The sequence below is a fragment of the Perna viridis genome, chromosome 3 (genome assembly GCF_037379345.1).
Source record: "Perna viridis isolate PV_CMFRI_1.1 ecotype Kerala chromosome 3, ASM3737934v1, whole genome shotgun sequence".
Taxonomy (NCBI): Eukaryota; Metazoa; Mollusca; class Bivalvia; order Mytilida; family Mytilidae; genus Perna; species Perna viridis.
The window spans coordinates 20,078,571-20,092,252 of NC_142447.1; the positions used below are offsets into that span (position 1 = coordinate 20,078,571).

General features: G+C 33.7%; 1 protein-coding gene across 1 annotated transcript; it reads left to right on the forward strand.

Moving 5' to 3' along the window:
* The first annotated feature begins 227 nt into the window (after nt 1-227).
* Nucleotides 228-4,642, forward strand: LOC148621368 (uncharacterized). Its single transcript, XM_088575614.1, has 5 exons — nt 228-344; nt 1,020-1,050; nt 1,850-1,999; nt 2,768-3,049; nt 4,397-4,642. The coding sequence occupies exons 1-5, from the start codon at nt 342-344 to the stop codon at nt 4,543-4,545; spliced, it is 615 nt and encodes a 204-aa protein (XP_088431740.1). The 5' UTR covers nt 228-341; the 3' UTR covers nt 4,546-4,642.
* The last annotated feature ends 9,040 nt before the right edge of the window (nt 4,643-13,682 follow it).

Consider the following 13,682-nt stretch of genomic DNA (forward strand, 5'->3'; position numbering starts at 1 on the left):
CTGCAGCGATACTTACAAAAATCGAAAAAAAACATCTTCATAATTCATATTTTGTCTATTGATACTAATATGCACACATAAGTGTTCCCGTCCCGGGCTAAGTGCACTTAGCCCGGGCTAAGCGGTGTTTAGACAGACCCAATGAAAATACGAACAAACCATGTGACTTTTAATTACTACATTCAATACTGTTTGATGTAATTTAAGACTTTGTCACTTCACTGGCGCGTTTGATGATTTTGAAAAGAAATTGATTTTATATAGTTTTACCGTGACAAGGTTATAAACACGCGTAACTAACGCAACATATTTGTTTTTGCTTTTAGGAATTTTCTTTCATAATGGTAAGATTGTGTGTGATTTGTGCATTAAAATTCAAGTACACCTCCTATTAATGTTTACCCATTTTAGCTTTCAGGATTTCGAATTTAATATCAATCAACAAAGCGAAGAAAACTTTACCAAACAAAGGCGACATTTCAAATTTCAGATTTTCAGTTGGTAAATTCGCGTTGTGTAGTACAATCACCAGTTGTGTTCTTTCACATTCTACAACTCCTGCAGTAATCTGGAATTGGCCAAAGTAATGTAAATGCGTTTTTCTACTGTACACTCCTAAGTTGTATTTCGTTAATGAGAAAGGGGTTAAAATTCAGTTATGGCCGATATAGTTGCAATTTTCTTTAGTTACTTAGAATTTAGGTTTGTACGTATTTTGTTTTCATACCCCGCCACACGAAGTGCCAAGGTATTATGTGATACCCTTCGAAAAGTTGCAAGTCCATCTGTTTGTTTCATGCAGATGATAACTCGAGAACGCATCAACATTTTGTTTAGTACTAAAAATACAGGTTAAAAATGTTCAATTTTCAGCAAAATCGAAAAATGCAGTTTTCGAGTTAGCCCATTTTGAACATTTGGCTACCCCCTTTTTTCACCATAACGTAGCGGTGGCGGGATATCACATAATGTTCAATTAAAATACCCCATTTTTTTAGCTAGATTTTCTTCGATTTCAGGATGACGATGTTCCAGATGAACACAAACAAAGTAAGTTAGTTGTGATGTTACGAATAACTCAAAACAGTTTCTAGTGACATGTTTTTGTTTTCTACACCGGACTTGACTTTTTATGAGCAACTCGTGGGTGTTTCTAGAAAAGCAGAGGACGCTTACCCTACCGGTGCACCTGGTTCATGCTCCCAGTTTTTAGTGGAGTTGCTCATTTACTTTTGTTACTTTGTATGTATGATTTTAGTTACTTTATGTTCTTTGTTGTGTATGTCTGTTTTCCATGTCTGGTCTTCGTCCCTGGATTACATTCTTTTGAATACCGCTATAACCTTGATTCCCTTGATTACTCTTTGTATTAACACCTATGATTTGAAAATCACACAAACAAAAAAAGGTTAGACTTATACAGCAGTTATGCTACTAGTTGATACCCGAAAACTATCAAATATTTCTATGTTCAGTGGTATTTCAATGGAGTTGCGTGAAGTCGTTTTAATAAACCGTCACTACAAACACAACAGATGCAGATTTTACTACCGGTAAGAGTACATGATTTAAGATTTTTTTATTTTTAAAAAATCCAACTTTTGCTATTGAATGTGGTGAAATTTGGTGCCGCTTACTTCTTTGGTGAATTCACGAGGTTCAGACCGTTCCCTTGTGTCAGAAATGTTATTTTTATGCTTTTTTTTTTGGGGGGGGAGGCAACAAGCAGACTAATGCGTACCAAGGTATTCCCTTCCGCTTCTGTCCAAAATCTCTGGGTCCGCGTCTTCATACTTGAATCATGCCATGATCGGAATGAGAACTGTTATTTGCATACTCTACTTTGTAGGACTTGAACAGTTATTCTACATGTACTGCCATCCTGACTCCGGACTTCTACCGAAAGAGGGTTTTATATCAGTCCTCCGGGGACTGCACATGGATCCAACCAATACATTTATAGAATCTATTTATGCTGAACACAACAAAGATGGAACTGGTAAGTGTATTGCCATGTTAAAATGTGAGGTCATATCTTATTGTAAACATTTGAGATTTTAAGACTCAAGTACATTCAATCTAGCTATACGGATACAGTATACGTAACTTTCATGTGAAATATAAGGTATCATGCATTTTACCCAAAATCCCGAAGATTTACTTCAATTAGAAGAGGTAGTTGCACAAAGTCTATTTTTCACAAATTACCTGTCATGATCATGGTTTCAGTTTTTAACCTTGTTAATGACAGGATTACTTTTTTATAATTTTATCATTGCGGAAGGTACATATCACTTGTCATGCACATCACCCTCTGTTTAACACACGCTAAAATCATCAGTATAACAGTTCAACAATACATAGCAGTATGACAGTGTAACATTTTACCATTGAATGTCATTGACAGGATGTGATATTCTAAATCATCAAGTTATTAACTGGGTTACCTTTGAACACTGAAAGTCACTGACAGGGTGTATATATATATCCATTTTTTTTTAGCGGAGTAACGATCCCCACCCCACACCAACCGACCACGACCACAACCATCAGGTGACAATCAATCTGAATCACAAAATTTTAAAAAGTGTAACGAGTCGGTATGACTTAGCGAAACTAATGGGTAACGATTTGTACTGTTGGCAACTTAAACAAAAAGGTACACTTGAAGTTACCAGATATACGTAGCTTCTGTTTGAATGCTCTTTTGTTAATATACGAAAAAACAAACTTAGTTATTTAATTTCCCTTTTCGTCAACTTAACAGATGATGGCATCAGCTTATACGAGTTCAAGTCCTGGATGAAAGACAGGTGGCAATCGAAAGAAGAAATAGAAAACCGACTTTTTTCATCGTTAGAAGTACTTTTCTCCCGGTATTCAGACAATCCATCACGAGACATGAGAAATCTAAAAATCCCTCTGAATGATCTTATGGACGCTTTACAAAATGCAGGGAGTGAACCTTTAAACAAAACAGAAGCAGATCTGATCAGAACAGAGCTTTCTGCTATCGATACGTCTGGGACAGGAATCTTAGACGGAAAAGGTATGATATAGACATCAGTAACACATAATGACGTGCGTGCATATATGTTAAATCGCTTTAATAAAAGTAGAACGTAGAGATTTGGAATTTATATTTCAGATCCGCGTCCGTGCCTGTGCAATCAAAAAGGATGTAGAGTTCAGTTTACACCCCTTTGCGTGGCTGCATGTTTTGGTGGTACATCTTTCTCAGACAATCGTCCTTCATATTGAGATTGTTATACTTCGATCGATCGATCGATCAATCATCACTTATACCGATTCCCTTACCTTATTAGTGTATATGCTCATTTGTACTGGTACGGTACGGTCTACTGTATCTCATTTTCTCCTTAAAGGTATAAATCAGACTATTCCTTAGCTTATATTCTACGGGGAATATTCGAAATTTAGTAGATACTTGTGTAAAGTATTTGTTTCCTTTTTTCTTTATTTTTTTGTTAGTAAATTTTCCTGGTATTTGTTTATTGTTCTAAAAATGTATCTATTTCCTGTATTAAATAAAAATAGAATAGCAACTTGATAAACAACAGCATATAAGATACTAGACTAATTCCTCGAAATGCACACGTATTCTTCTTTTTATCGAAACAATTTTTACTTTATTTTATTGATTTTTTTGTGATTGAGTTCATTTATTTTTTGAGACAGTAAACTTTTTAACCGAGTTTCGAGCCTCCATTGAGATATCTTTAATTTAACTTTAGAGGATATCTTCATACCTAACGAGAGATTCCGTTTCACTAATCCTAAAATTGCCGTACAGTAATTATATTCACGTCTGTTGATAAGTTTTGATCTTAATTGTACTCCTTGTTGTAGGCTAAATAGTTCCCTCTAGTTTTTGTTCTTTTTTTTTTTGTGATGCCATGTCTTAGTTGTCTTGTGATCGTTTCCCTCAAGTTCTCTGCTTCAGTATACCATTACCATTCTGTCAGTTAACATAGGTTTGTTGATATCATATTACATGTATCGTGTTCCTGCGTACGTATTACCATGATATCCTCATATAAGGTTTATATGCACAGAGGGTACTTTCGCTATTTCAAAGCTATATACCTCTGCCACACTTAGTGTTTAACCTCACTCCTTTATGCAAATTAGTACAGTACACCCGAATCAGCTATGCAGATTTGTAATGAGTAGTGCTCATGTCCTTTGATTTTGTTACATCCTGTACAGCAGCTAGAGCATATAAGCTAGCGGAGTGATGCATATTAAATCAGGAAGTGGCAATAGGTCTGTGGAGGATATTGAAAACAGCCATGTTATATAAATGCCCAACCAGGATTGCATTTGCTCAGTTTCCGAACATATTTCGTAGACAGGGTATACATTTATTTTTCAGATTTAGTAACATTTCTACACGGAGAAGACGAAACGCTTTCTGCACGGGACAGCGCCAGAAAAGGACTGTCAACAGCAAGGGCAGGAACAAGACCTGTAACCCGTACTGCTGAGATGGAAAGACAAAGCACGACGGGGGATCAGTATTGAAATGTGATGTTTAACTGTAATGTTCAAGTTGTGCATGCTTGAAACTTTTTATCGAATCGAAAATGCATGTGTTTTATTAATATTATAACATGGCTAATTGTTTTCTTTGGTTTGTACATGTATTTAAATCGATAAGCAAATCAGTCGTTAATTTGTTGATTGGCTTTGCATTAATAATATTCTGTCTTGTTTTCATCTACCTCTGTACACTGGGATTATCATGTTTTCGCCTACAAAAAGTTCTGCTTCGTGTAAAAATAATTTTGCTATCCACATTATATCCAGTATCACAGAATGTCATTTCCATTTAAAAAGTAAAAGAGGTAGAAGAGTCGTTTATTCTGAATGAATTTAAGTACTATTATTTAGTATATATTTCTGCCAAAAAGTTCATGTTAAACTAAAAAAGAACATCAGTCCTAATTTCCGTCGCTCTACTAGTTTCAACGATATTTTTTTTATTAAAGCAGAAAAAGTGTGTTAAGGGGTTGATTTGCACACTATATGACCGTTATCCTCTTTTTTCCCTTATGTTAACTAGATTTTGTAAGTCTCGTATTGTGACTCCGTGGTTTCACGAGAATGGGTCCTAGTCTACCATTCAAATACATAAAGATTTGTCATTTTCAGAGCGTTGAATTCAGTATATTAAAGCAAAACATATTTTCGTGTAAAAATACCAATAAAAATGACAAATATCCATTCTCCTTATGATAAAAGTGTTGAGAAATGCGTAAAATTGAAAATTTTGCTTTGTAATACAGCGTTTCGAGATATCAGAAGTAAACAATAAAATTCGAATTTCAATACGTTCTACATCAGAAATTCCAGTAAGGAAAATGAAACTAGAACGAGACTTACATACTCTATTGTATCTTCAAACGTATTTGCATTTGAATGACATATATTTATGTTACACAGTGCTAATTGATGATTAAAAACAATTAATATTTGGCCCGCGAGAAGTGCGTTTTGCCCTTTTAAATTCAGTTACTCCGACAGTAACAGAGAATAAAAGTACCAGTTAACAGCAAAAAATATGTCACCATATATCATGCTTCCAATCACTTTCTATGCATAGAGAGAAAAAAATGTAGATATTAAAATAGCAGTGGTATGATTGCCAATGCGAGAGTCATCCACCTTAAGTCTAGCAATGAACAATTAAACTTCTACTGGTCACCACACGGTATTCAGTGACGAGCAAAACCCATACCATTAAAGCAAGCTGTAAAGACTCAAAAATAAAGGAAGTGAAACTATTCATAAAATAAGACAATCGACCTAATCTGAACATAAAAAAAACAACGACAAACGCTGGACTACATGTTCCCGTCTTGAGACAAGCACATAAATTATGTGACGGGGTAAACATGTTTGTGAGCGCTCAACCCTCCCCCTAACTAATAGAGTCAAATTCAAAAAAAGTGATTAATCTGGTAACTTCGATGACCCCCTCAACATGCCCAATATATTCTCAGATATAATAACATGTATTAATTACAACTTGATAAACCTACAAACACGATCTTTTTGTCCTTGCTTATTATCACATAAAGTGGTGATGTATAATTCTTGGTCTTTGTTCGAGTTGTTGAGGTGAAGTTTTCATGCATAACATGAATTTTTCCTAACACACAATGTGTTTATGATTGATGTCAAATTCAATGACGGACACAACAAAAAAATTATTGCTTAGAATGTGACAAAATCAATTTGTAAGCCTAAGATCGCCGTATGATAGCTTTCGATACTTTCTGGAGTATCGATAGCTGTATATGGAGGAGGCAACTATTTCGCTGTACCTAATGTTTTTCTAGGCCAGCTTGCCCTGTGGTGTGAGGATTTCCTGGGCATTCGTAAGTTGACACATTTCACCCCGATGGGGCTGAATATATTCACCATATCCATTCTCCTTATATTTCATAGCGGCAGCAACGGGTGTCTTGTAAGCAGCATTAACAGTTACTTTCTCGAATTACCCGAGTTCACTCCAGTTTTTAAAGGGTTTCTGGTTTTCGGTTTGTTGTTTGTTTTTTTTTCTAGTGTTCCTTGCATTGTTTGTTTTACCGATTTTCCAAAGTTTGTACCTTCGATGTTGATATTTTCGTGACCTTTTTAACTTTAAGATGGTAAGACTTTTGTAGTTTTACTTGGCTTTGAAATACTTTCCATAAAATTCTGTCATTCGTTTTATACTTAGTATTTGTATTTCATATGTGAGTATACGATTCCCTTGAAAGGAGCTACAAATTTTGTTTTTTGGTGTATACGTTTGCAGGTATCATGTAATGGTAAAAAATTCTATATAAAACATGCAGTATACAGGATCGAATCCACAGAATTTGAAAAAAAAGGGTCAGAAAGGTTCTAGAAAAAGGATGTTCCAGGCTATTACTGTATTTGCCCATTTTTGCCAACATTTTGGACGAAAGTAACAAAATTTTTCAACAAGGATGGGGATCAGAACCCTGAAAACACCTGGATCCGACACCGGTCTATATCATCATTAAAGGCATGTGAATATATAAATACAATATAACATATTTAAATTATTGCTTTTTTATTCTTTCAATAATTACTTGAGTACTCGTTCCTGCATCGGAAAATCTAATCACCATGCTGTCTCTGAGACAACTCCGCCTCATAAAACTAATTATCAAAAGCCTACAAATATAAAGAAAGTTTGAAATTCTTCAAAGGATATTTGCGTTTATTCATTCATTAATTTGCTAATTCTGAAAAAACATAAGCCACGTTTCCACAGAAAACATAAACCCATATATTTTTCTTTGCTTCCCAAGATTTCATAATATTAAAAAAAATCGGCTAAACCAAATGAAAGCATGATTTTCCCCTCAAATATGATAAAAGCAAATAACGAAATAATGCAGTGAAAAAAAGCCACCAATCACATGTTTATTGAAAACTTTGGTATGCTGTACACCTGTTTCAAGGAATAACCTGTCAGCGGCATTAGAACCAAAAGGTAGAGGAGGTAGACCTAGGGTAAGGAACATGACTCTTGAAATCAATGTTATGTTTGTATCATATTCAATTTCACCAAAGTCTACCAAGCTTTCATTTTAAACAGAATGAAATCAATCCAAGTCACTTTGATGCTTACATGACACTGATGTAAAATGCTGAATACAAACGTTCCAATGATTCATAAGAGTTGTGTCCCTTACCCTAAGCCTACCACCTTAAATACCAATAAGATTCAAAAGACCGTTAAAGTGTTATCAAGAAGTACTTAAAACCATGCAAATCCGTCATCGATAAATTCTAACAGAGTATGTCAAAGGAGCAACACAATATAATTGTATCCCCGTCTTTAATATAAGGGTTATAGGGGTTTGAATATCGTGCGACAGCATATTTCGGTAAATGTATATGATACATGTATATAGTTCAAGATTAGACTAGTCTGACTCCTGGGCCGCCAGACGTAGCATCGTTCCAGTGGTTCTGAGTTCGAAAATATCATTCATATGCATATTTCAAATTTCGGTATGCTGTATACTATTCGAAATACTAAAGAAAGTATTCGATGGCTACTTTTAGTTTCTATTCAGTTTACCTTTATTTTGACGTCTCAATTCTAACCAGCAATTCTGTTTCCAGTGACGTTGAATAAGTTCAAGAAGTACAGACCTCCGAGAACTGAAATGATAAAATAATATGTAATTTGAGTTATTTAGAACGGAAATGTGCATGAATTCGACTCCACATTATGAAATTTGCGAAAAATAAAAAGGTCAAAATAAAGAATGTATTTAAAATGGAATTATCGAACTATCATGCTTGCTATATTTTAAGTTCTTCTTATGAAAAAATACGTGCAATATTCCGTATTAAACTTAAAATATTGACAAAACCACAACCTGCCATAATTTGGTCAACATTTACAATATTGATGACTGAGTATCACTGGAATTTGCGTGACCTCAAGTGTTTTACTGAAATTTGGTAAATCTAGGGTCGTAACTGTTTCATTAAATCGGTCGGAATATCGATAAAACTAGCGTTAAGAGTTAATTCTGAACCACACAATTTCAGATTTTGTTTGTCCTGATACAAGACAAAGATAATCGGATTGGTCTACGTACGGTAGTTGAAGAGTCTGGCTTGTCTGAGGGCCTGTACACTGTTACTGGCATATGAAACGTATTGCCCAGCTCCCTGCTGTACTGGGTAAGTTGATCCACCATATCCATATTGGACATATCGCGAAGTTACCATAGCAATGATGCAGGGAAGAACAAGGAGAAGAACGAGTTTGGTGTTCATGGTGATAGAATTGACTTCCTTTTCTGAAAGAAAATATATATACGTGCAATACTTTTTTGATGGATTCGGTATTTGATAGATTCAAGCATTTAATAGTAAAATATTTTCATAAGGATTTCAAAATGTGTGTTATTGGTTCAACATTCACGTTTTTTTTTAAGAAAAAGTTTGCAAAATTGAACAAAATAGTACAATTTATTTTTCATTTAATTTTCTTGTATTTGTTTATTTCACAAAAAAAGACGACTTGAACTATATTAAACGATCTTGCAGTTATTTTATATCAATGAATATAAATGAATGATAAAATGATAATTTAATGTTCAGAAACCATCTATGGTATTTTTTTCATTATTCTATTAACATTTGCTATATCAATGTACAACTTACCTGTAGGACTTTGATATGAAAGTGATCTGTTACATGTCCATTGCATGTTTATATAGCTGTCCACTTCCGTATTACCTAAACTCGTACCGGAACCACATGTCCAACAATCAGACGATGTTATGAATATCTGTCTGTTTTAACTGGTTTTCTACACGTAATCTTGCAGCATTCAGCAATGTATTTGTATGAGTTCAAAGCAGGTATAAGAAAATTACCGAACTGATAAAATCTATGCAATTGTGAAAAGAAATGACAATATCAACGCAAAAAACCGAAAAGTTGGAATCGTTTATGACAGCAGTGATCCTGACTTGGTATACAGGCATACCTCTCAAATTTATAAAAAAAAAACTGGATTAAGAAAAAATAATGAAAATTAGATTCTGAAGGTAAAATCGGAAGAAGCTATACAAGACTGGATAATTCAACTACTTTATAACGAGAGAAAAAATTCTGATACAATTAAAAAAAACTTCCTTTTTTCTCAATTCATATATACAGTAGCAATGTTGTAAAATCACATGCATTTCTATATTGTCACTGAAAACATATATTGGCGATCGGAAATATATTTGAGTTTGTGATCTTAAGCTTATTCATTTTAAATTTTATTGTAAATTCCACCCAATACTCTGAGGCGCATCAAACCTTGAAATATTTAGAAGTGAGTCGAATATCATTTTACGAAGATACCTAGAATGAGTGAACAAAATTATTTTATCAATATTTCAGAACTTACCATTCTAAGAGACAAAACAATTTGAAATGCCGTAATTTTCATTCATAAAAGGAGAAAGTGTTCCCATTTTAGTAAACTTTTTCAGATTAGAATAAAGCCATACCATTTTAATGATGGACGAAAATTTATTTAATGACAAAACACTGTTGGTTCTATCGAAATACGCACGATGTTTATCGGTAGCTTCACTTAAAAACAGATTCTTTTGTAACTTTTAATTTCGATTGTAATAATTGTAATATAACAACATTTCTTTATGTTTACACATTTAAGTATCAGCCAAAATACCCTGGAAGGCCCTGCTTACGTATCAGCCTTTCAAGGTTGGGCTTTCTGAAGTATGTTGTTTGAACTGTAAAAACACAATTTTTACAAGATTACAATGCTCGTATTTTGAAACCACTGGGGTGATGGTTGTGGACCACATTTCCCAGAGAATAATCCCTGGCCTTAAGAAAAAGTTTTGCATGTAAGGCTAATTAAACATCTGAGATATTTAAAAAAAAAATAGATAAGACAAAATGTGATGATTATAAACAGCTAATGTTGTAACATATGATGATGGGTTATAATGCTCATAACATATAAACATAATGACTGATATGCTTTGGGTAGTTTTTGAAACTTCAAATGATTTTTAATCATTTAGACTTTATGTGTAACAAAGGCGTTAAACATGCATATGTTTTATTAGTGCCTCTGTAATATAGTCAACCATTTACAAGTATTATTACCCAGCATTGTCGATTGTGTGCACAACGTCAATAGCATTATTATATACATATATTTAATTTATTATATTTTTTATCTCTTTGTTCAGTCTGTTCATTGCTTTTTTTTCTGTTTCTTTAATTTGAAACTACTTATTAAACCCGGTACAACATACACAACTTAGCATTTGTTCGCTACACGACCTTTATAATGTGCTTTTGGCGTGTATACATAAATATATTCATTGCCCTAATTAAGTTGGTTGTGCTGATGACAATATCTACACCTTCTAGCTAGATAGTGTCAATAAGCTAATAGATATGCTAAAGGTTTGTTCTGAATATATATATAAATTAATGTTGAGTTGGCAATACTGTTCTTCGGACTTGTTAAGCTTGCTTTTCAAGGTTCTTTCATTGAATGATTTGCTGAAACCCTAATAGATGTATTCCTTTTTTCTTACGTCTAGATAGACCCCGGCCGTAACACTTTATAAGCAACTCCATGGATGTTTCTGGAAAAGCAGAGGACTCTTACCTTACTGGTTGACCTTATCCATGCTCCCACTTTAATGTGAAGTCCGGATTGCTCATTTACCTTTGTTTTCTGTGTACGTGCTACTTTTGTTATTTTTTTTCAATTTTGTGTTTGTTTATTTTCTTCGTTTATTCGGTTTCTTTGGATTATCTCGTTTTTAATAATCATTCAAGTCCTGGTTCCGTTGATATCACTTTGAACCGTTTGGTATTTTATTTGTTATTTTATAGCACACTCTATAAAATCGTTATATTCAGCTGTCATATACAATGAGACCTACTCCCGGCGCCACAAACCTTAAAAAAATAATTAAGTCTGAGAATATTCTAAGCTTCCATGGTAACTGCAACGTCTTTAATGATGTCACAAACATTTAAGAATTATATCAGACTTAAGTAATTCTTCAAGTTTTGTAGCAATGGACCCTGTCTAAATGAAACCCTGAATAACCCGAAAACCTCTTTAAACAAGACACATTTTAAAGACTTTGATAAAAATTTAAATGTTTTTTAACCTTGGTTAACCTGACTCCTGTCTAAACCGAGCAGGTTTTTACAAGCTTTATTTTGAAAACAACTTGTCTTGAACATGCCTAGTCCCAATATTACTATACTGCATAATAAGTCTCGACTAAAATTAACAATGCAGAATCTATTTGATTCATTAACAAATGGACACGGCACAAATACAATTACATAATTATGCAGGTGTATTAAAATAAGAATAGTTTCCAATAAATTACCGGCATGCAAGCTCACTAGTGTTGACTGACATTTTTAAGTGAAAAATGAAATAGTAAAAAATATCATAACATATGTGATGCGTTATGTCGTGGTGTGTACCAATACAATAACAAATTAGCAAAGCATATGTGGTCCAACACAACCTCATGTGGTTTTTCAGGAAAAAAAGAATGTATGCAAGACCGACAAGAAAGTTAAAACAGACTTAAACAATAATTCCTTACAAAAATATGTACACCAGAAAAGAAATTATAAGCCTATTATCAATGTACTTACATTTCTTGGGCAATATGCATATTGAGGAACAGTCAATTTAGAACCGATTCTCAGTACGCCCAAATTTAATTTTTTTCCGGGGGCCTGCATCTATTTTAACGTTCGATTTATTCAACTCGACATTTTTGACAGTTAAACCAATTCACGGAAAAACGATATCTTTCAAAGCTCGCAATTACTCGAGTGCTTCAATGTGTAAAGTCTCTTGCTTTAGTGCGTTTGCTATCTCAGTATTATGAACACTATAAATAATTTTTCTGAGATATTTACAGAATGAAAATAAATTTGAGCATGCTTAGAATGTTGAAATGCTTATAAGCGGTAGCTACTTATTTATTTCATTGGATGGTTCCATTTTGCATTGTAACGGAACGTTACATCCAAATACTTTTGAGCTCTGCTGGCAGATTTTTTTCTTTAGATTGAAACTAACATCAGCAGTATTTACTTGCGAAAACATTAAACTGTCCGTTTAAATAGGGTCTAATTTGATATGCCATGTTTTAGAACATCTATCATAAGATGCTAGATCGTGATCAATGATGTTTTTTAAGCTTTTTTATGCCAGTTGCTGTTGTCCTCTTGGTTTACCTGAATGTCCCTCTCATCAACACATTTCTATATTTAATCTTTCAGGTTTTTAGTTTTAGTTTAATTCTCTCTCTCTCTCTCTCTCTCTCTCTCTCTCTCTCTATTTTCTTTGTCAAATCTTGTCATGTTTTTGTATTTTTTTATCTTAATATTTGATGTTTACTACCGTTGCGCTTATGTAAATTGAGCATGACCACGAGATGTTTAACTTTATATTAACCTTAACTATACGACTGACGGAAATAATTTTAAGATGTTTTTGGGTTTGTTTTGAAATGGAATGTAAAGTTTATTTATCTTCGTAAGTGATCCTTTTAATATCAGCCCATTGAATTCTGAAATTGTTAATGCATGTTCCGTTGTCTTCAAATAACTTGTCTTTCATTATCTTTATAATTTGTAGATGTAAACTGAACAATCTCCCATCCTTTCCACATACCATACACACAGTTATACCATATTTTCCCATCTTTTTGCAAGCAGGTAAATTGTATAAGGATGCTCGCTGCTCTGTTTAAGAATAATAAGGATTCCAAGGGTTGCGAAATCTTTGAAGTTCTTTCATGCTAGAACAATATATATTGCATTTGACACTTCGGATTTCTCTTGATTTTCCACAGGTTTTGTCTAAGTAGGTTTTAGCTATTGAAAACTCCAGAGAAATAACAAGCATTTTATGACAACTACTCAAATAACATTTTAAGGTGTGTTTAGTTAAGTTATGAAAAAAGTGAGGGTCACCGGGCAAGTAATATGTATGCCATGAAATGGATTAAATCAGAGAAATCCGAAATCTGACAAAAATAGCTGAACATGAGCAACTAACATTCATTTGTTCGCTCGGAGGATTTGAATAA